Source organism: Bombus huntii, chromosome 2, assembly GCF_024542735.1.
Source record: "Bombus huntii isolate Logan2020A chromosome 2, iyBomHunt1.1, whole genome shotgun sequence".
NCBI lineage: Eukaryota > Metazoa > Arthropoda > Insecta > Hymenoptera > Apidae > Bombus > Bombus huntii.
In genome coordinates, this window is record NC_066239.1 from 17670408 (window position 1) to 17694129 (window position 23722).

General features: G+C 38.7%; 1 protein-coding gene across 2 annotated transcripts in view; it reads right to left on the reverse strand.

Moving 5' to 3' along the window:
• Positions 1 to 23722, reverse strand: part of LOC126874483 (RNA polymerase II elongation factor Ell) — a 146907-nt gene that overhangs the window by 83270 nt on the left and 39915 nt on the right. The window contains exon 2 of one of the 2 annotated variants that reach the window (XM_050636625.1): positions 14633 to 14680. The exons of the other annotated variant lie outside the window; for it this stretch is intronic. Coding sequence (XP_050492582.1) covers positions 14633 to 14680 — 48 coding nt within the window. The remainder of the gene's footprint in view (positions 1 to 14632; positions 14681 to 23722) is intronic. 2 annotated transcript variants of the gene reach the window in all.

The window sequence follows — 23722 nt, forward strand, 5'->3', positions numbered from 1 at the left end:
CTCGATATCATTAATGTCTGCGAAAATAATATTTATGTAATGCTTCATAGAGAATTGAGTCACTCGTGACGTGTTTCTTTCATTAATCGCGAAATCCGTGTATTCTACTATCATTGTCTGTGAAATAAAATATGCAAATTTTGTCTGTGATAAATATCCGTGGAAAAGATGCATAGAATATTGAGAATATCGCTAATACGATATTGAAAAATGTCGAGAACATCCGACCTATGGTGATATAATATTTGGCGAGCGAAACGAATCCCTGCTCTATTTCTTAAAAGTATAAGAAAATATCTATTTTCATGAACATTCGCAGTCTAGTAATAATCGGCCTGTAAACTGTTTTTAAAAATGTTCAATATGCCAATAAAATTCGAGGAATTTTTTTTACATAAAATTCAGATTGCTTCGCGCACGTAATATTACGAGTCTTTGTTTCCTAATTAATGCACGAACCAGCATCCTCGAGGCGCTTGGAGACCAGTTACAAAACAGGTATCGAAGTTTGCCTCCTTTCTATCGCTAGGGAACCTGTTCCTTTTCGTCAATAAATCAAAGGCGAAAGCAACAATTCGAGCTGGCCAGAGAAAGCAAATCGCTCTGTACACGGTATCACTGTCGCCACTGTATTATTTGCGACAATAGACACGCACGATACGCGTTATCTTTCGCGGATACGACTCGGACTAGATACCATGATATTACTTTACATAAACATATTAATGGCAGTGTAAAAAAAATATCGCGCATGATAATAGAGGCAGTCATAATAAGACTTTCGCTAATGGTTCAGTACACAACATATTCCGACCATTTTCTAATATTTAAATGTATATTGTATTACGTTAGATAACGTTACGTGACTTTGATTGTGTCTACGTGGTGATCTGTAAATTTTGTATCTTGACAGACCAAACTTTTGATAAGATACTTCTATATATAGTCGATATAAAAATATTTGTTCGTTTTGCTGTATCAGAGCCTTTAAATAAAAAAATTGTTATACACTTGTTTTCTTTAAACCTTGAGATATTAATTTGAATTATCTTCAGATATTATCGTTAAGCAGCGGATGTAACTTCAATTATAAGTATACGAGAATTCATTTACAAGTTTACGCTATTTCTATGATATTACAGAGCATCGAGTTCGTTTCTACAAAGCACGTAGTTGTAACTTGTAGCTATAACTTCTGCAAATCTAAGTAAAAATTACGAGATAGATAATTTAGAATTATAAAACTCAAATACTTCGCGATAAAAATGTTCATCTCCAGCATCAACTGTACGTTCTCTAACGATACCCTCAGTCGTATGCCGCAAAATAACTCGAAAAGTTAGACACGAAAAACAAAGAGCATCCAGAGAAATTATTTTACGTGTGTCACGATATTTAACAAAACTTTCGTCCACCTCGAAAAACGTCCAATGCATGCGCGTGTTACTCCGTCCTTCTACAGGCGGCGCTATATTTCAACGAGCGGCAAAAAGGGAAAGAAATATCTACGAAAATCCCGGTAATTTCTCAGAATGGCGAGAGACCAAGAGTAATACGTGTGAACGCGCATGTATAACACGGAATATTATCAAGCACATCACAGGCGTAACACACCGCGTGAACGAAAAAGGGAGGGAAAATTAATGGCGAGGAGCGCAACACCCGCATATTGCCTACATGCGCGCAAGGCCGCAACGATAAAGATACACCTAATATACGTACACGTACGTAGAATGTGTCCCGTATTCAACGCTTGCGGATCCTACCGATGCCAGACGATCAGCGTGATTCGTTGTGCCACGTTTTCACGCGCTCGTAAAACCAACTGTAACGATCCTGGGATAGGGCAGTTTTCAGCCTAAATTCTGTTATATCGCGTGTCTCGTCTTCTAAAGGGATACGACGACAGCGATCGAACGCTTCTCCGTTGATTGTTCTTTTATTCTTTTATCTTCGTCCAATAATTCTCAGTGGTTTTCCGATGATCTCGTTTCAAACGGAAAAAGGTTCTATGAATTTCGTCGGAAGAGTTTGCTATTTTATAATAAAGAATTATTCACTGGATTAATTACTAGTAAATAACGTCACTTTGATCGTGTCGCGTGTTTCTATGGTACTTTGAACGTTTCGATGGTTTTCATTTGAAGACGAAAAACGTTTTGTTCTACGAATGATTTTTGTTGCTTCGGATCTGAATTGGTTAGTATTTCGGGGTTCTGTTTGATTTTGGTCACGAGATACGCGCTGTTTCTTATTCGGTAACAAAACATGTACGTCGTATGGAGAGTACATATACATATAACTATCGGTTCCAAGAATCTTCAGAACATCAACGTCGTCTGGAGTTTGGGTAATTCGCAACCATCGACGCAACGTCTTCAATCCTCGCATTCACGTCACTCCTCTTCTCGTAGCTATCCGATTATCTGCTAAATTCACTAAAGAATATTTGAAGATTTCGTCAATCGTAAAATTATTCGACTGTTGTAGAAAATTCATTAGATCTAAAAAGGAAGATAAACACGTATGCATAAATGGATATATCACGAATGTGTGCAAGGGGCCGAAAATGTCTGGAACTCGAGATGTTTCGGGCAGGTCGAGCAGAGTCGAGTTGTCGAAAGTACGTATTCGAGAATATCTAGAGTACGAGTCCTAGAAACGATTAAGATCTAAAATCTACTTCGTTGGACAGCGATCTGATATTTGTTCAACTCGCCGAAAGATGGCCACTGGAGGCCCATTCGTCGGGCCAGCTGTTAACGCGCGAAACGTTCAATTATTTCACAGTGACCTACTTTTTATTGTAGTACTTAGATTCGACTGTTGGAATAGTAAGTGGGTCACGCGTAAAAGTAACTGTTACGGCAGCGATGTGTTTCGTACTGGTGGCGGCCGCGCCATGAAATATCGCCTTAAGCGAAAGAAACGTACGCGCGCGCACCTGTGCGTGTCGTGTGGGTACGTAGCAGCGAGGTGCGTGTCGTGTGGCAACATGCGGAACGCGTGTGCACGCGCAAACACATCGAGAAGGAAGCGATCGACGAGAGAAAAAGACAATAAAACGCACGGAGTGGAGCTTCCGGCTACTGCCGGATACAGAAGCGATTCTCGTCTCGGCGTTTTGCCTTTTAATCGCCTGAAATCACGAGACTCGAACGAACAACCGTTCCCACGTAAAAGTGGAATACTTTTACGCATGCCATTAAGAAGTCAATGAATTCTTCGGTATAAAGCGAATCTCGAACATACACGGTTACTTACGAATAGAACGTTTCAAAATTTTCTTCGAATCGATCGAATGGGTTAGCTGACGATAACGACGGATACGACCGTTTATCCAGCAATATGTTGCCCTTTCTAGGAAGATTTTAATTCAAATCGTTTCGCAAAATGTCACCGCGAGATGCGCCACGGTGGATTTATACGGTCGATTATCAGCCGGAGAGATCATGATTTCCTGGTACAACGTATTCTCGGTAGCGACCTGTGGAGCTCTTGGGGAAAAAAGCGAGAAGCCCCGACGTCTTGACGTTTGTCGAGCGGAGCCAATAACGTGCTGTTCTTGGATAAAATATACATACGTAGCGGACAGCAAGAAACCGAGTGAAAGGCAACAATGTGAAGGTAAGCCTGCGCATGCTCTACGTATGCTAACTACACACGTATACACGAAAGGCCGTCGGTATCGTTGAAGTACGTATTTTACACGGGCACAGGTCAGCAGCACGTGAAATTGTACTTCGAGAAGGGACGTCAAAGTGGAAAAAGACCGACGTGCATTAAGACGAGGATAAATTCCAACAGAGTCGAGAGACATTTACAGGATAGAGAGAAAGAGAGAGTGGTTGGTGGAGCGTAAGGTGCGAAAAACAGGACAGGTAACGAGCGAATTGGACGATCGACGCGAGAAAAAGGTTACCTTTCGATATACGTAGACCATACACGATTATTGTTAATTGTTATATATGAAATCGTATGTCGATACACGATACACGAATAGGTAGAGAACAGAGAGACAAATCGGTCAAGCGAGAGACGAGTCGGTTCTTCCAGGATGCGTCAGCCGCAACAAGGACGTCTACTAAATGAGCGAATTATACTGAAATAATTGCTACGCTCCTGCTTGGAATTCGTAACGAAAATGATAGAGCGATAGAACGCGGTAGGCGAAGAAAAAGGTAGAAGGAAAAAGAAAAAATATTCAGGCCAGAAACACGCAGAATCGTACACGACTATCATCTTTTCTTCGTTGCTGTAACTTTGCCTGCTTGGCGTAGCAGAGATAATGCGATAAGGAGAAACAACGTTCTTCGTATAATCGTTAATCAGCCGCAAGCTACAAAATTTGACCAGATCTCCGGACTACATTTTTCTTCCTTCTTTTTTCTTAATCGCGTATTGCGAGCACATACGTAAAATCGTAATAATTTGCTTTTACAAAGAAAGATTCTAGAAAGGGAACGCGATAAATTGAATTTTCTAACGTTTCGTTAAAGAGGAGCAATTTTTAAAATCACTACGTTGTCGATCGACTAAAAAATTACTTTTATTCAGTTTTCGAACTAAACGCGCGTTTCCTCGTATTCTTGAAGAATTTCCAACATATTAAATATATCGATATAAAAATATCGTCTTAAAAATTCTATAAGAAACTTGGTCAACGTATCTACTTTCGAAAGAGTTACATCCGTGGACCAAGCAGGTTATTTTTCTTTTCGATTATATTATGTATCTATACAATTACATTGCTACGTGAAAATTCTTCTGTTTAATCGAAAGGTAAATATCAAAATCAGTAAATCAACAAAAATGTATTTACATATAACGTTTCTATTCTGTGATCTTTAACAACGCGCGCGTGCTCGCGCGAAAGATCGTGTAGTTAATCGTTTACATCGTGTAAGATAGATAAAATTTCGCTTTTAAGTTTTCTCCTAGCCATTCGATCTATTACTTTCTACACTACCGAATTCCAACGCGTGCAGCGCTTGCGCAACTTTCGACTCCGTATAAACGCCGATCATTAGATCATTGCGTTCTTGAATCAATATACTATTATATTTTAGGCATAATTAGTATTCTCATACGTTCGCCCAATTCACACGAAACATCTACCTCGGCTATCTGTTTGACGTGACATATCACAGTATGTATTGATTTAGATAAAAACACATTGGGTTTTTTCGATGATTGCCCCGAATCATACAACCTTTATAATCTTTTAGGTCTGATAAAATCGATAAGAAATACTTAAAGATAAATTCAAGTGTTATCTTACAAAGCATTTCGGATTTCCGAGTATTGGTTCGCATTCGAGCTAGGATGATATCTATGAGTACCAAATAGAGCCGGACATAAATCCTAAAAATAAAGTTTTTAATAATCGCAATAAATTCGGAACAGAGTCTCATATATATAAATTCCGCTCTTCAGTCTAGTATAGCAAATCAAATGGCGACAGAATTCCACAGGAATCATTGAAGATCTAACCAAGAGATTACAGGGATATCGATTTCGTAAAGAGATTTTACATCTACGTTAATTTATATTATTTATCAAATTTACGATTGTATTTATATTTTCGTACTAGTCTATTAGAAAGAAAACATGAAAATACAGTCAGGTAAATATAAATAGTTAAATCATGAGATACTCGGGAAAATATAAAGCCATTATAAATAATAATCGGAAGAAAATATCAAGCGTTGAAACAGAGGAAATTACACGGTTAAAAAAATAGCAAAGCAAAACAGAGAAATCACGGGCGAACGCGATCCGTAAGGACGTTAGACAGTGCTGACGAATACACGTGGCTGGCGTGTACTTGGCCTCTATTACATACGCAGTACCGTCTTGTCTTTGTAACTGGTGTGTTAACGAGCGATATCGAAGTTATAACGACCTATAAATAAGCAAAAATCGCAGGCTCGAAATAAAATATCAAGATGTCACGGTCGGCGGTTCATTACGACGCGATGTACGCGTGTACGTTTGGTTACCCAGTGTTGTCGAAAGAGTTGGACGAAAATGCTACAGAAAACGAGGCACCCAAACGAAGAAAGAAGAAGAGAGGAGAATGTAGGTCGACGAAAGAGAGGAAAACGGGATTTCCGAAGACGAAGACGCTTGCTGAAAATAACCATACGATAAACCACCGTGCAGAAAAGGGAACGAGTAAAAAAGAGTGGCGAGAAGGAGCTGACAAGGAACGCTGTTAAATATTACATAGATGTTTTAAAATAAATCGAATCAGCAGATTCTATTGCGAAACTTGAAAAGAAAAAAAGAAAATATTAGAAGAAACTGCTATTGCGTATGGTTACCATTAGTAATCAGCTTCAAAACAAGGTCTATTTTTACGGAGAACTGTCAGCGAGCTCCAAATGGGAATTTTCGCGAGTTTAAAATATTTTTAAATGAATACGAGCGACTTTCTTTCATCGAAAGGTACGTTCGACTACGACGTGTCGGCGTACAGTCACTGAACGAAATAAGCTTTCTACGTAACTTTCTTCTGATTCGCTGCAAGAAGGATATGCCAGACACGAATAGAGCTATATAGCTGCTAAATCAATTGCCAATAACGTTCTTTTCTCAATATTTATTTTGAGCTTTATAGCGTATCATTCCTACTAAAACATCTATGAGATTCCTTCGACTAAACTTTTACGCAATCTCATACTCTTATTATTATCTCAACGTAATTAATGCAACGGAAAGAAAAAGAGGAATTTGCTTCACCATCTAAATATTATATTTCTTATTTAGGACCTGGTTGCGTATGTCATGTAAAGTTTATGATAAAAAAGGAGTAACTGAGCAATAACAACTTAACGGTGCTTTTACAATTTTGTAGGCTTTTATTCACGAAAATGATTAAGTATAATACTCAAGACTCAAGACTAAAGATTAAAGACTAAAGACTAAAGGTTTGCAGGTCTTTTGAGGGACAAGGGACGGTTCCTAATTGCCCTACGTAATGAGGAAAGCGTAATGTTGGGCCATGTAAGCTCAAAGTCTAACGGTTCGCTGTCAGGTAGTATGGAATTGTGTAAATTTGGTTATGGTCATTGTCACACGTATTACGTACATCCTGCACCTTCATAAACATTTATATTCCCCATAAATGCATACAAATGCGTCATCTACATACTTGCTAGTGCATAGGATCGACAAGATATGGACGAAATGCAGAGAAGAAAACAGAGAGGACGTATAATTACCCCGAGGTGTCGTTTGTTCCGTATCACGAAAATATAGACATTGTTAATCTGCGAAAGGGAATCCCCGTTGATCTACGATGACAACGGATTAAACTCAGCGTTTGTACATAGTACGTACGTGCTAAAGAAAGGAAGACAGATAAAGAGATAGAGCAAAAGAGGAAGGTTTAACTAGAATTTGGTCCGTTGTGAGAAAATACCCGGATACGAGAGAGCGGGTGCGTTTTAACACCAGTTTCCTAGCATAGAGTTCGAGAGAAACCGTACAACTGACATCCCTTTGACCGTGTAATAACGCCCGATATATCCTGCGGGTTTGTTGGTTTTTAAATTGTGCCCCTAAATGGTGTGTTTGAAGTCAAGCGAGAACCGTTCACGCTCGTTTCGACTCGCAATAAGAAGCAAGCTAATATTGATAACCAGATTATCTTAAAGGAAATGTTACTATTTTCCTGTAAGTTAATAGCAGTGTGCATAGCGTAGTATAGCAGTATACAGTAATTAATAACAGTGTGTGTAATGGTAATACGTAAACGGCGAAGGTGAGAATTTATTCTACACCAAAGAGAAGAATTTAATCAATTAAATTTGGAATTCGTTTATCGTAAGAGATGCAGCTTGTGATTTAGAAAGTTTCAGTGATTTAGTAATTAAAATCAAAGTTAGAAATTGGAGGATTATTCAGCGAATCGGATATCGAAGTACACGGTATATTTAGTTTTCAATGTTTCAGGAAAATATTAGATGGAGATTATCGTACGCTGAATGTAACGCACAAAATTTATATTGACATATAAATATCATTCGTGTGTTTTTTATTAAAAATAAATTCAAAACTATATGTTATTACGAATATTTAACTGCTAGGTTAGCGTAGTGTATCAAAACCAACGTGTATCTATATAGAAACATTTTAAACAAGGAATTACACAAACAGGAAAAACCTATCTCGTAACTATATATTACACATAAAGAAAAAAAGAGAAACACAATACTAACCACTTTCTCCAAACCAATTGTTTCCAGCTGGATTCGATATGTTATCTGTGTGTCTGCACTCGAGAGGCATAAAGTATTATCATCGGTCATCTTCGGCGACAGACGCGCTACGCTACCACTTTCTATGCAATGTTTCTTGCTCAAGAATTTTACAACAGAGGCTCGTTGATATCGAACGTGTCACGTAAAATCACAAGTCACAAATATTAACCTTATTTTCACTACACTGTATTATTAACTTAATAAACACAATTATACACTGAAAATCGTACTTCACTCTAACTACATCTAAAGTTGGTAGGCGACTGATCGAAGGGTAGAAACCAGGTAGAGAGATCTTAACCTCTTTCAAAGACAAGAACTAAGTGAAATTTAATGACGATATTCTGACGGAGGAAAGTTAATGATGGGTGGGTTTAAGGACACGAAAACAGCTGATTTGTTAAGGACAAGTTTTCATTGGCAGGGTGTGGGAAATAGATTTCACTGCCAATTGGCTGATCTTCCAGATTGGTAGGGGAAGAGTGCTAACCGCCCTTGAGAGAAAGCTGCTAATGAACACAAAAGATGTTTGTTTTTGGGGTGGACCTTAACCATGAAAATTCCAAGATTTATGGAGGGTCCTTAAGAATATTGACAATATATTAAGAATATATACAGGGTGGTTGGTAACTGATGGTACAAGTGGAAGGGGGAGGGGGTGATTCTACGCGAAAAAAGAAGTCGAAAATATAGAATAAAATTTTTTTTTTTAATTTTTTTTAAAAATCTACAGTGAGATCCGTTGTAACGAGACGTGATAAGTGCACGCGTACCGCAAAGTCGATTTTCTCGAAAACAAAGCCTGAAACGAAAAATTTTTTCGCGTAGAATCAGCCCCTTTCCCCTTGTACCACAAGTTACCAACCACCCTGTATATTCTGAATGAATATATTAAGAAAAATCATTTTCTAGATGCTCGGGGCGAGAAGCATCCGAAGGCGTGCTCGTATCGTTGTAGCAGTCTGGCGAAAAGGTCAAAGTGGGCGCATCGATCTTCAAGTATTTTCCAGAGTGGAAGCCAGTCAAAGGTCAGAATAAAGCAACCGGAGTAAATGCGGTTAAACAGAATCGGTTATGTGAATGAAGCCTTAGTAAAATAAGACTGTGGATGCTTTTATTTCCTCGATCTAAAAGGGAACGCCATGCTTTCTCCCTTCCTCCGTAACAGGTGATTACTATTACTATTTTATTTCGTTTTTCTGGAAGATACGTGTTTTACGATTCGCGGAAATATTATTGTATTACCTTTCGAAGGTATAAGATGGATAACAGGTAAAATGGAAAGAGACATTTTATACGCGCGATACTGGCAACTGAAAGCCTCGTTTCCGACACCCGGTATCTCTAGAGACATCGATGGTGTGACAATGACCATAACCAAATTCACACCATTCCATACTACTTGACAGCGAACCGATAAGTTTTGACTTGACCTTTGCACATGACCAAACTTTATATTTTCCTCGTTACGTATGACAATCAGGATCCTCTCTTTGCCCCTCGACACCGACAAACGCAACATATACAAACTGCTAGTAATCGACCACGAGGCTAATCTTGTGTACAGTTTGGCCGCGATTTGAACGACTATTTTAACTTCGCTACTTCATTGTGTTATTATACTTAATCATTTTCGTGAATAAAAGCCTACAAAATTATAAAAGCACCGTCAAGTCAAGTTATTGCTCAACTATTTCTTTTTTATCATTAATTTTACGTGACAATAACGCCGTAAAAATTGTAGAAACGAATTTCTATGCTAGAACCAACCAATTCGACCAAATATCGAATACATAGCAACGAATAAGAATCGCCTATGTAAAACCAATCTCTACGCAGTTTCCTCGAATGCGTCGCAACAGGTGACGTTGAAACGACTGTTATTCAATCGAGTAATAACAATCGGCCGTAAATCAAAATTACCGAGCAGTTCTTTCCCTTTAACATCTCTCTTTAACATTGCAACTTTCCCTGCTCGTTGTTCCCCCCAAGCAGCATCTCGAAACAGCACTTAATCGATGAGACAGTCAGCCACGCCCGAAAAGTCGAGCGCGACCGGACGAAAACCGCCAACAGGTCGGTCACCTTCCTTTCCTTCTACAGGGAGAACCAATTTCGTATATGTGACAACGGTGCAGCTTTGTGAAAGGATATGCGAGCAACCGCGTGCAGCAGCTTTTACGAGACGATGGCAAGGTCACTTTTTCCATTTCGCATAAATAATAATAATAATCAGAGTCTAAAGCAGCGTGTCTATAAAGCTAACAGCATATTGTGAATTTACAAGTGATTGCTTTAAAAATTATTTTAAATTATCATTTATCCAGTGCGTCAGCTATTCGTATCCTACAATACTTTCACTTTGTTAACTTCTATTCCAAAATCCTTGTTTCTTTGTATTTTATTATTCTTTCATTGTTGCACGAGTGAAAGAGTTTTGGTGCGAGTGAAAGGGGTTTGGATTAATGGGGAATCGAAATGATGGTTTAATCGTGGATTATATGTAGCAGCTACTATGTGTGACTCATAAGTAGACGTAATTATCTCAGTTTTGTAGAACGTTCAAAGTAATCATTTTTAATTATTAATAGATCGACTTATTGTTTGTGTGACACTGTAATGAAAACTTGTTTTGATCACAATCGTGAAAAAGAAATGATTAAACACAACGAGCAAGAAACACGAGCTACTGGAAAACGTTCGCAAACCACTTGCGACACACGGTAAAGCTTAGCGCGGCTGGCCACGTTTTCGGAAATCGTAGCTGATCTTAAAATACATCGTCGCTGTGTTCAATACGCGAATCGTTCGGAATGTTTCACGGCAGAAACTAAGGATAAATTATGCAGTAACGGAAACGAGCGTAAGATAATCACCTGAAATATTCAAGATTATCATCAAGCAGTTCTTTTATCTGTTGGGAAAAATCAATATCCTGCAAGACCAAGGTCTCCGTGCCGATAAATCGATTCTCAACATCGGGATTATGATATACAGTTAGATAACGTTTACAGATAACCGACACATATTGTTCATTTTGGGGAAAATATCGATGTTTCTTACGCAGTAAGAACTTTATTGCCACTTTATTCATTTATATTTGACATTTCAAGTGATTCATATTTACCTAATCTGTTGTGTATTTGAATATTTTAGAACTTATTGAAAGATTTACGTTGCTCGTTCTTATTAGGATTCTACGCTTAAAAGATGTTTTCATTGATTTTAAAGAAATATGAGAAGGTCATTCTTCTCGATGTTTTCTTATTCTAGTAGAAGATAACACGGTAAAACTCTGTTTACATGAACTTCGTTCGTTAGAACAAGATTTTAGTCAGTGCCGGATTAACTATATCTCTGGCAATCGAACCCATTCGGGCTTTGTGTAATTAACAATGGAATTCTATACGCCGAAAGAATTACAAGCTTGCAGCATCAAAATATTCTCTTCGACGTGTATAAATACATACAGATTTGCTAATAAAACGAATGAAATTTCAGAGTTAGAATTTTCTACGAACTATCCGATTATCCTATCGTAAACGTAAAATTGTAAAAGTTGTACAACTTGTAACTTGTAATTTGGTGATAGTATTAGTATTAGTAGAAGTTATTTTATAACAGAGCTCAGAGCTGAACTCCTATCGTATGCCCGAAAAAAAATATATATAGCTGGCGAAGAAAATTGATAGACCCCAATTACAATGTAAACTGTCTCCCAAATTCCTACAAACACAATTCTACTACAACCTGAAAAGTACAGAACTCTTTAAAATAAAGGAACGATACGGACGTAGCGAGATAAATACGTTTACGTCGAATCAAGGTTTAGTGTCAAGAAAACGTATTTCATACGATCGTCCGGTTCAGTTGAATGTAGCAAATAGATCGTAAAGGGTTAATCGACGCATAAGAAAGGCTTCTCGAGCATCCGTAATAAACCATTTCAAGATCATCGAGTCTTCACAGGATCCCGGAACCGAGGCGTCATCGATGCAACCTCGAAATACGATCTCCTTCAGCCTTCGAAAAATCGTCCGCGAGAATGAACCAAGGACCCTAAGAAGTTGGCTGGCAGCTTCACCGCCGTGTGTTTGCCGGGTATTCGAGCAACGATCGACGCGACCAACGAACGTACGAGCGAATCAACGAACGGCACGGGAGAAAATGGTGTATAACCTTGCTCGAACGACCTCGATCGCCTTCACCGTAGTAGAAACCTTCGACGCCGTGCCTGGCCACGTCTACGGACACGCGCAGTAATCACCACCGATCCTCCGATCCCAGCGCGAGAAGATCTCTGCGCGCGCGTGTCTTCGTTCTTGTAACGGGAGAGGATCGTGCACGCGATCGATAATGTGTCACGCCTCTCACTCTCGTTTCTTTTCACAAAGGGATGCGGTAAAGAACGTTCTACTTCATCATCTTTCGTATTTTACCCCCTTGAATGATTACCGGTGTTTAATCGTTTAAGGATAATTTGTTAACACATTTATCAAATAAGACGGCGAGTCGACATTGTGGGAGAATGTCGTAAGAATTCGTATCGATAGACTGTGGGTGTTTACGGGAAATTTAGAAACACGATAATTGTATAGAAATTATTAAAGTAAGTTATTAAGATATAAGTTTTATTAATAAAAGTACATCTTACGTTAAAAGCCTTATTAATGTAGAGAAGGATATTGTATGAAAGATTGCATTAAGGGTAGTAAAAATCGGATTACAGCGAACGTGTTAAAAAATTTGTAAATGTGGCTAAGTTATTCTGTGTTGCGTGGTCGTTGAAGGTTCACAGTGGCTAACACCAGTAAAACTTTAATGGAATTTAAAAAAAAAAAAGAGATTTCTTGCGCGTGTGTTTGTTACAGCTAAATCTACAAGCAAATACAAGTCCCGTATATTTCTGTAGTTCACGTCACCTAGAACTTTTTCTTATTTTAAATTATTAGTATCTTGATCCTTCGTCTTTCATGTACGAAAATACGAATATAAATAGTAACATCGTAGAACAATCTCTCTCCGCCAACAATCTCTTTGTCGCCATTTTATTTACCATTAGAGCGAATTATAAAAGAACTTTCATCGAGAAACCTTTTTTACCCGTACCTACACGATAATTCCGAAACTTTACCATCAGCATACATTCAGCGCCGCGTATCGACCCGTCTTTGCGACATAACATAACCTCAACTCTCGGTTTTTCCTCGCCTACTCTAATGCCTCGTAATTTCCAGTAAGATGCGTGACGAATTTCAAAGTTTTCATAACGAATCGCAAAGACATGCTTGCGCTCAAATACAACCAACAGAGGCGGAAAATCTTCCGAGAAAAGCTTAACGGTCGCTAAACGATATTTCGCGGAAAACGCGCGAACGACGACGCGAAGTTCGTGTGCTGCGTAGCTGGCGCATGCGCTACAGGGCAATTTTTTATTCTTCATCTCGCGAACGTGATTACACGGATTTTTTAAGTTCCAGTCGCTTCTCAGAAGAATTACGTCCGATTCTACGTGAGCGTAGATCGTCGATGCGGAATTTCGCGAATTTTATACCGCATTAAAACCAATGGGAACTTGGCATTCTATCGAGAAATTCTCGAGTAATAAAGGGTTTTGTTGAAAATTACTTCAAGTTTTTCTGTGTACTTTTATAATATAAAACTCTGTATAATTGTAGAGGTTGCGCGTTTACGGGGTTTCCGATTTCTCTCTCAGACAGACAGATAGAAAATATCAGGCTGATAAAGGTCTCTATGAAGGTACCGAAGGGTATTGTATTTATAAATATTTTACTCCTTTTTGAAAAGAGAAAGGTGTAGATCTAGGTCGTTTAATTTGTTTCGCTTCCTGTGATTGAAAACTCTTTTCTAATTATAGTAATAATAAAATAGCATGCTATAATGATTTGAAAGTAACAAATTGTCTAATTAATTTTTCAATCATAATTGACTAATAAAAACTTGTATATACGGATGTTGCGAAATTTTGTTAAATCGGTCTGACTTGTGAAACCATTCCGTACCGTATTCTGTATCAGCCTGATTTAAGATACTGAACGTGATAAACCAAAGCATAAATGACTTTGTAAGATAGGTAATCTCTTTAAAAAGGGATAAAAAACATTTACAATGTCGTTGAATAAATATTTGCTAAATATCGCCTCTGTCGCGATTTAGAAAAACGGAACAACGATTTACGGTTGATTTATGAGACTGGCAGCAAGTAGCTGGTTGATTTTTTGTAATCTTTCGCATAAAATCGATCTTGATTATACTCGAACAGACAGAGAAGTCGGAAACTTGTACGTATTCGCGCGATTCTACCGATGCAAGTATGCAAATAATGGAAAGTGATTTTCACTTACCCCTTCGTTTCCTAGGAACTGTATAGTAGGGTTCTGGGTGGTCTTGTTCTGCAAGTGGAACAAAATCAAGATTAATTTAACGTCAATTTGTATCAGAAGTTATATTATGCTAGTAACGCTATTATATCAGTAATATCTCAAATTTCTTATTTTTACTATTTCATCTTGTTTTCTATTAACAAGTAAATTCGATTTACTTCCTTGTTTGAAAATAAATAATTTCTTCTTGTATTACAATTTTTTATGCTCATTCGAACACCCTTCTAATTCAAATATGCATAAATAATTTGTCTTGCGCGGTATAGAACGTACGGAAATAATACAAAATTCCTATAGACGCGTGTGTTATTTGTCAACTACCTCGAGCTATTGTCATTTTCATAACGCGATATATGCAGGAAATACAATATATATTCCCCAGGCTAGTTTAATGTTTTTCGTCTCAATAGTAATGGAATATTCATATCCTCTCTTCATTAATAAACAATGGTCGCTCTTAAAATATCTCTACTCGTAGAACAATACTCGAATATAGCGAAATGTTTTATTCCGGAGAGGGATGACAATTTCCGCTTACCTTAACTTCGGAATCGGTATAAAGCTGTATAAATCGTCATCGGTGCGAAATCGACGTCACAACGACGCCGGTAGTAGCAAGTCTTACGTGCGTGCTCTATCGACTCGAGTATCGTCACGTGCATACAATTCGGCGATAAAGTTCGCGATAAGCGTTGACTTGCTTCGAGCGACCGATTATGCCACGTAACGTGTATAAAATTCGGATTTTACGAAATTCTTGCTCGTGATACGATAAAGGAAGGAAAAATCTGACGAAAGCCGGAATCGTGGGCGAGTTAGGCGCACGATGTTCAACGACTTCCTAATTGAATTTTATAATTCAAAGATTTCGCCACGGATAAAGGTAAAGAAAAATTGTACATGTGCAGTTAACAAATAAAACTGCTGATCTTGCTATGGTTTGATATTTCTATTACTGTGTTTACTATTAGACATTCTTGTTTGAATTATTACGCCAGGCTAGAAATGTTGTTTCAGTACTCGAGTTTTTTCTCGATTTCCATACGGCATACGATGCGCTCTATCGTTGCATTCTTTAATTTCCGTGATTATTAACTTCTAGCAACTGTATAAACAATCGTATTTTTCTCATTTTCCCAAACTCGCATCCTCTCAGGTATTACTTAATATTTTATTTAATAAATCAGTATGTTACAAAGTTTAAACTAAGATAATTTTTTCTTTCACGAATCACATGTATTGTTGTCAATATCTTTTATATTAACAAAATAACAATATCTTTTATAGCAACAAAATAAAAATTCACGTTTATGGTGCAGGGTTGAAACGAGATTAATATATGGCACCGTGTATCTACATATATGCGGGTACGTAGTTCGTAATTTGACAGAAATTCGTTTAATTACGAGCTCAAAGTATCTTTCTACGCTACGTTTCTGTCGCTCGTGAAATTCAACTGTAGCATGATCTCATAGCGTAATATATTTTGCCGCGTTACATTAGCAGCATGTGCATATACGACGATTTTGCGTGCTGTGCACACGCGCGGGCGCGCTCACGATCGTTTGAAAAGGGAAAGTTGTCGGTAAGAGCTTCGTGCGCCTTTGATCGCTCAGCTCGACGAAGACGTTCGTAAAAACGAAAAGCGCTACGATTGGCGATATTGCTGGTGATTGGCAGAGTTGGCGATGCTAGTAATAACAACGAAGCAAAAATACGCATATGTAGATATACCGTTGATTAAGACTAGCGTGATAATCGCGTCCCGATAAGACTGTACTTCTGTGAAAATAAAGAATTCTTTGTTTTATGAGACAATTCGAGGAAAGAATTCACGTTTCTAGCTTTCAGTCGTTCTTTACGTAAAAGAAGCTTCACGTTGTTAAAATTTGTAAACTTATAGAAATATTAGCTTAGTTTCGGCTCGTTTGCTCTGGTTATTCGAGTCTTTGCAAATTTATATCGTGTCTGTTACGTTTCTTCTTATTATTAATTAGTTTCCGATTCTCACGACATTGTAAAACGTCGTGCTCGTTACTCAAGCTCGAGGCCAAGTACCGTGACCTAGTGCTTTTAATTTTAACGTATAGACTGCGCTCTACCCACTTTCGAGATCTCTTGAGTTCTCTGAGAATTAATGCTTGTAAGAAACGGTCGCATTTAGAAAAATGCAAAAGCAAAAACGTAACAATTTACGATCGTGGACAAGCGTCGAGTAATATTTAATGGACGAAAAACTCCCGCAATAAAAAAGAAAAAAAATTTTACTCGAACCTATAGCAAACGTAAAATGATAAAACTGAAATCGATGCAATAACGTTATTAGTTAATAAATTATTATGCAAGAAAGTTGTGGTGTTAGAAATGACGATATTCGGTAAATAATTACGTAATTATACGTGCACGACGTATAGCCAAAATGTTGCTAAAATGTAACGAGTATTCGCTGAGACACATACGGAGAAGGACGCTTCACATTCATTCGAACAACTGGAATTCTGGAGCTCTCGATCGTTGTCCTTCGAAACCAATACCAACGCATGGTTATTGGATTTTACGAGCGATTCGACGTCGCTCAAAATATATGCGCATGCATTGACGTCTGAGCTGAGTCGCGTTTGAGCCGTTGTCGCGATTTAACGAGATTTAAAAGCCGAGTCCAAGCGGCAGGCCACGCGTCTCAGACAAAAAAGCGTACAACGGTTAGCCAACGAATACCAGGGCGAAGTAAAAGAGAGACGGAACACAATGAAATAAATTAATGACGCAGAAGACGACCTGTGGTCTGACCGTTAAATGCTCGAATGTAAAATTCACAGCTCTATACTGAATTACGTACGCTTCGTACCGGTGGTCTCGAAATTTAGTGCGAGGATAGAGGAATTAAATTAAATTTTAACGCAATGTCTGTTGAAATTTCGCGAAAAGAACGGGAACGTTATTTCATTTAATGAAACCGTTTCCCACGTTTATTTTTTTTTTTTTTTTTTTTTTTTTGGAAAATTTTCGAAGGTTTTGGAAAAGAAGATAATGTGTACGTATAATTTGTTTTATATTGGGCAATATTGTACTATTCTCTTTCGCGTGAATATGAACGTGAATATTTTATAGTTTTCAGTTTGTACTATTTTGTATCGTCAAATATTTCATACTTTTAAAAATTCGTATTATCAAAAATCATTATGTTAAAAAAATTATATCTGATTACTAGAGTCTCTCGTACATGCTTTGAAAATAAGACAAAATATAAACCGAATAGGATAATGTTTAAAAAATTATAAATCGATATAGACACGTGGAGCCCTGAACTCGACCACCGGCCATTCTATTTTGACGATGATAGAAGGAAGCATTGCGTGATATATTAGACGTCATCAAAGCGGTTTCTTGCGCGCGAACAGCTACCCTGTCTCGAATAAGAGTCACATTGACAGGTTGGTCAATAACTCTTTGATCTACCACCACTCTGCCTTTTCTAGTCTATGCATCCATATTTTGTCTTTATTCCTGTTTCGATCGTCAGCTATTCTTAACTGAATTCTTCAAAGGATATAAGTCGCCCTATTTTTTCGTTTCTATCGATTGTTGTCGCGTTTTCTTTTGGAATATCCAAGCTACCCTGTTTCTTTCTTTTTTCGATCATTGACGATCGTTTTCTTTTAAACTACGTACAATTGTTTAGGCTACAAAATTTAGGCTGGACAAAATTTATAGCGTCACTCGAATACACCCTAGTGAAAATTTATCAAATTTCAGAGATCCATAATCTTGTTAATATTTATAATATAATAATCTAGCAATTTGATGCAACAAGATGGAAATCAAAGTTCGAATCTTCTATTTTCTAATACGTTTGCTCGATTTCATTTAAATCGGTGTTCAAGGGATAAAGTATTTCTTTGCAGAAGAGTTCGTCAAATTTTCTGCATGCTGGATAATCGATATTGACTTGTAGGTAACATTTTCCTTTAAAACAGACGACACTGCATCACAAAACGATGTAATGAAGCTACCAGTCAATTAAAAGAACTGCCTACATTTTCGTGGTTTCTATCCATTCAGCGTACACGGCTGACATCTCCCTTTTACGACTATTAAAAGATCTTAGTCTGATTCTTGATAAAGATCACGGTAAAAGTTGTTTAGTTTTATTTTATTATCATTTGGGATAATAATACAATCAACGTTTATCGAATTATCGATCAAGCAATAGCGACGCTCTGCCTAAAATCATTCTAGAGAACGCGCGATTAATTGATTTAGATTCGCTACTCTGGATAGATTATTCAGGAATCCTGTCGACGATCCCATGTCCCTGGAGTGCGAGATTCACAAGTCGTCGGAGGAAATGTAGAGAGCAACTGAACGGAAAAACGAGTGGATCTCAAACAGAATCTGAAAGAATAATTCGTCGTGGAACAGAGAAAACGGGCAGTTCTGCACCTGTTGAATTTCATTTTTAGCGATAGAGCAGAATCTTGGACGATAGATAAATTATTCGCAATGAAACGTGGATTCGAAATGATAAACGTGGGACGCCCGCATAATTTATCGATGGATCGACGTCAATCGAACGTACAACAACACTTCGCCAAGCGCGTTCGATAAAGCGGATATAGTGCGAGGAGGGTTAATCGGTTAAATGGTTAGCGGTTTTTCCAATATTTCATATTTATGGACGTGACTTGGCGCAAAACATAAATTCTATTATTCTGCCTTGTTGCTTTATAAAGAACAGTGTGTTCTTTTTTATCAAATACGCGCCATTTAATAATTGGAGCGTTGGATATTTCAGAGTAGCTATCTGTGAAGATAGAACCATTTAACGCGTTTAATCGAAATTACGTTCCAATCAATCCTTAAGCCTGTTCGTCTATCTGCTACTTCTTCGTGTATGTATCTCTCCAGGCAATTTTTTTTAAATAATAATTTACTGTATTATATAAATAAAATTTAAAACAGCATGGAATACACAAAATGTGGTAAAATCACGCCAAGTATTAATACTTAAAATAATAATATCTGTTAAAACGTATCCATCCATTTGGATCCACACAGAGCCAAGGAGAACAGAATAGTTGGACCGTAAAAAAACGAACTACAGTTATCGTTCTATCATAGCTCAAGAGACAGAATTTATCATTAATATGAAATTAAAAGATTCTGTAAGTGCGATTAAAGATAGTTTTCATTCTGGCCTGCGTATGGCACATATACCTCTACCTTAAAATTCCAAAGTATGGTAATTAGTACTCGAGACGTTGATAAACTTAAACCTCGAACTTAGACACGAAGCAAATCACACATGTTTCTACCTGGAAACAAACTCGGTCTATATATATCCAACTAGAGAACAGATGCAATCCATCGACTTAGGAAACGAATAACTTCCTGTGCTGAATTTACACGTATTTTCCCTCGAGTAGTCAAGAGATGGTTTGGCTAACTTCTTTTGGAAATTCCTAAGAACAGACTATTCGGCAAGCAGAGGGAAACAGAGGGAAAACCCATGTGATTTGTGGCTCGTTTCGCGACCGCGAAGTCCTAAAAGAAACCTGGTGCGATGTGGACGCGTCAGCGTGTTCCATGTGCCCGGTTGCATAAGCGCGCGAACGGTTATGTTCATGCATTTTTCATCGTATCCCTGTATTCGTAACGCACAGTTCGTCGCGTCTACGAAATTCTAATCGTTCGTACCAAGCGAGAACGCAATGGCGTGTGCGCAGTCGTACGCGCTCCAGGACAATGAAATAACGACGATGCATTTTGCAATTGCCTGGAGACGCGGAAACTAGCCCACCCATGGAGGCAAGGGGGGAAAAGAAAACCAGCGCGCGAGCTCGCCTTGTTAACTCTATTTGCGTCGTGGGCACGTAACGGATTTGCCGTTTCCAGTCGCCGTCTAATTCGCGGAAAAAGGAACGTGGAATTTATAATGTCGCTGGCGTGGCAGCGGTCGATCAAGAAGTCGCCACGATAATTGAGTAATTAAACCTATAACAGCTACGTGTATCGGTTGGATAAAGATCTCGTTGTAGCGTAACTATTTGCTGTTAAAAGATGGAACAGAATGTGTTTATTTGCCGTTTGTAGGGACGGAGAATGCTAAGTTTAGAGACGCGATTTTTCAATGTGCGTTGTTCTCGTGATGGTAGGGGTAGTAGAATGATCGCCGCAATATTACGGCTAAGGTTATGGTTACAGCGTTAAACTGTCATTTGTTACAGAACAATTATTTATTTATTTTATTTTTCGTCTCGAGGTAACATTCGTGCACCCTCCTCTCTTCTTTGCTAAATGACTAATGGCCGTCGGTTGAAACAAACCTAAGTGATTCTTATCTATTTCAACCAGTCTCGAAGGCTATCTCTAATCGAATATATGTAATACTCATAAATATCCTATTTAAGAGGATGATGACAATTTTCCTCACCCCTTGATCTAACTTCCTGATGCCGAATATCGTTACACCAACTTGAGCTAGACCGTATTGAGGTTATGTTAGGTATACCATGAGATGCAGTATCCTGGAATGAAGCGTGCACTTAGAACATCGCTTCCTTATCTGTGTTACGAGACGAGAGAAAAGTTTTCAGAGACAAATCAGGTTTCCTTAATAAAAAAACGAAGGAGGAGAAGAATATATTGGTATTCAGCGAATACCAGTGATAACCTTGTACGGTATCGATGGCGTTCAGCAACGTATAAAATTACAGAAACGGTATAATTTGCTTCGACAGTGTCCAAAGGAGGAGATAATGTTTCAAGGAAGAAGAATGACGCTATGAAATACAGATGGACGTAAACATCGAACAGTTCTTCGACTTCCTCTCATCCAAAAAACATGTATGCCATATATCAAATAGAGTACGGCATTTATCAACTCCATACCATAAGAAACAGGGAAAAATGTGTTCTTCTGATTCTGGGTTACCCCGTCCCCATAACTGCTGCCTGAACTTTATTGTACGCAAATTGGGTCGCGCGTGCCGAACATCATTTATCAACTTTTCTCAAACTTCTGCCTCTAGCGGGGTAACCGTTCAATCCCCGTTTCACGATTTCTCGATAATCTTTTCCCCTCTACAACGTTTATTTGTAAAATTAATTGACAGCAATCGAGCGTGACGGAGAATTTACGTGGTATCAAAATTTGCATCGAATCGAGCGGTCAGCGTTAGCCGTGGAAAAAGCGGTTCATCAAAAATCATCGTTTAGCTCAATTAATCAGTGGACGACAGCGCGGTTGCCGGCTCACAACAGGTAGGCAACGTCACGGTGCAGCTACCAGACAGGCCACGCCGAGAAATTCGGCAACGCCGCCAACTGGTTCACTTTCTCTCGGCCGGCGAACTCGCAGACCGTTCTGGCTCCCTTCTTATGACGCGTGTGTTCTCCTGCACACGCGCACAACATAGCACACACGGATATGTATCGAGCAGACGTGAGCGTTCGTGTCCCCTCGCGTGTCACGATGTGTGGGCGTGTACGTACACGTACACGCCCGACGTCTCTAGATGTGACAAACCGATGTGATAGAGATCCGGGTGCGAGACAGTGGATCTCGAAAAGATTAGCCGCTCGAAACTGCGATCGAATTTGCTCGGATCGATGTCGTTGAACCCTCGTGAGAAGCACGGCTCATCAACTTGGCGTCGACGCGACGCGACGCGACGTTGCGTGCTCGTCTGACTTTTCGAGAAACGATCGTTTTTTCTTTCCTTTACATTCTCCTCCGTTTCCCTCGGTTCTTTCTCGTTTTTTATTCCTCCGAAACTGACAACGATAGATCGAACGGATAACACGCAGCAAGAGCAGATAATAACTCTAACGCGAGGCCAACGAAACAACATCGAAACCGCGCCTTGTCGCCGCCGTATAATCTCGATTTTACGACCGTCAGGTTAGATGCGCGTACGCGTATGCGCATCATACATACGTCCCGGTGATTCGCGTTAATTGGTCGCGCAACAAATCCTCATTCGATCCGCGTTCGAACCATTTTACGCGCGTGATTCAAGTTTATATCGTTACGACTATCGTCATGTACGATGTAAAGGGTATAACTGTTATCGAATGCGATCTATTTTCCGATCGACGTGGATCACGCGATGTTTCATCGGACAGGTGTCAACCAGCGAACCGTTTATATCGAAAACGGCTCAGACATCGTAAACAATGCAATGAATCTGTACGCGACGACAACGTTGAGTTGCTCGTGTCTCGTGTTCAATACCGTTCGGTAAACACAGCTCTGATGATCTGTGGTAAATATTTGCCCTATACGATAGCGGAAAACAATCGATCTCTCGACGAACAACCAGGCTACTTGATGCCAGTCTCTGCTCTATGTCGCCGTCTGCCACGTGGATAATGACATCGATAACGAAGATACGGTTAATTGGTATGCTTTTAAGTGGATTACACCGTACCATACTGACCGCTCACTTTCGTTCATTAGAATTTCCGAGTAACATTCAAAGTTCGAGTCAACGGTAGCTCGGTCGTTGATACATCGTTTATCGAAAGAGGATGAGATTGTATATTCCAAATAAACCGATAATTATTATCTCTGTGATGCAACGACAGTTTTAACGAATGTATAATGTCGTGAGTTTCTTCATCGAACGATCTGGAAATGCACGAAAACAAGGAATTACGCATATCGTTGATTTGCTAGAACTGACGTAAAAGATCATCTCAGTTTCAGGGTTTTTGGAAAAATTAAATGCAAACGTAAACTACGTATTTACCAAGAGAAACCCCTACTTCGAAATTCAAATACCATTTCTCAAAATATAACGAGAAATTTTCATGGTTAATCGATAATTTTCCTTGCTTCAAACTTTCTATATCAAACCAATTTTCTGAAGAATTTACTCTTCCAACAAATCAACAGATACGTATTCGTTTAATCGTTACGTCACTTTTGGGTTCAATTTCTATGTCAAGTTACGTTCGATTACGTTCAGTATCGATAAGGTTGGCATTTAAATCGACCGTTTTTTCCATAAGGTAAAACGATGTTCTAATTCTATCGGTAATACACTG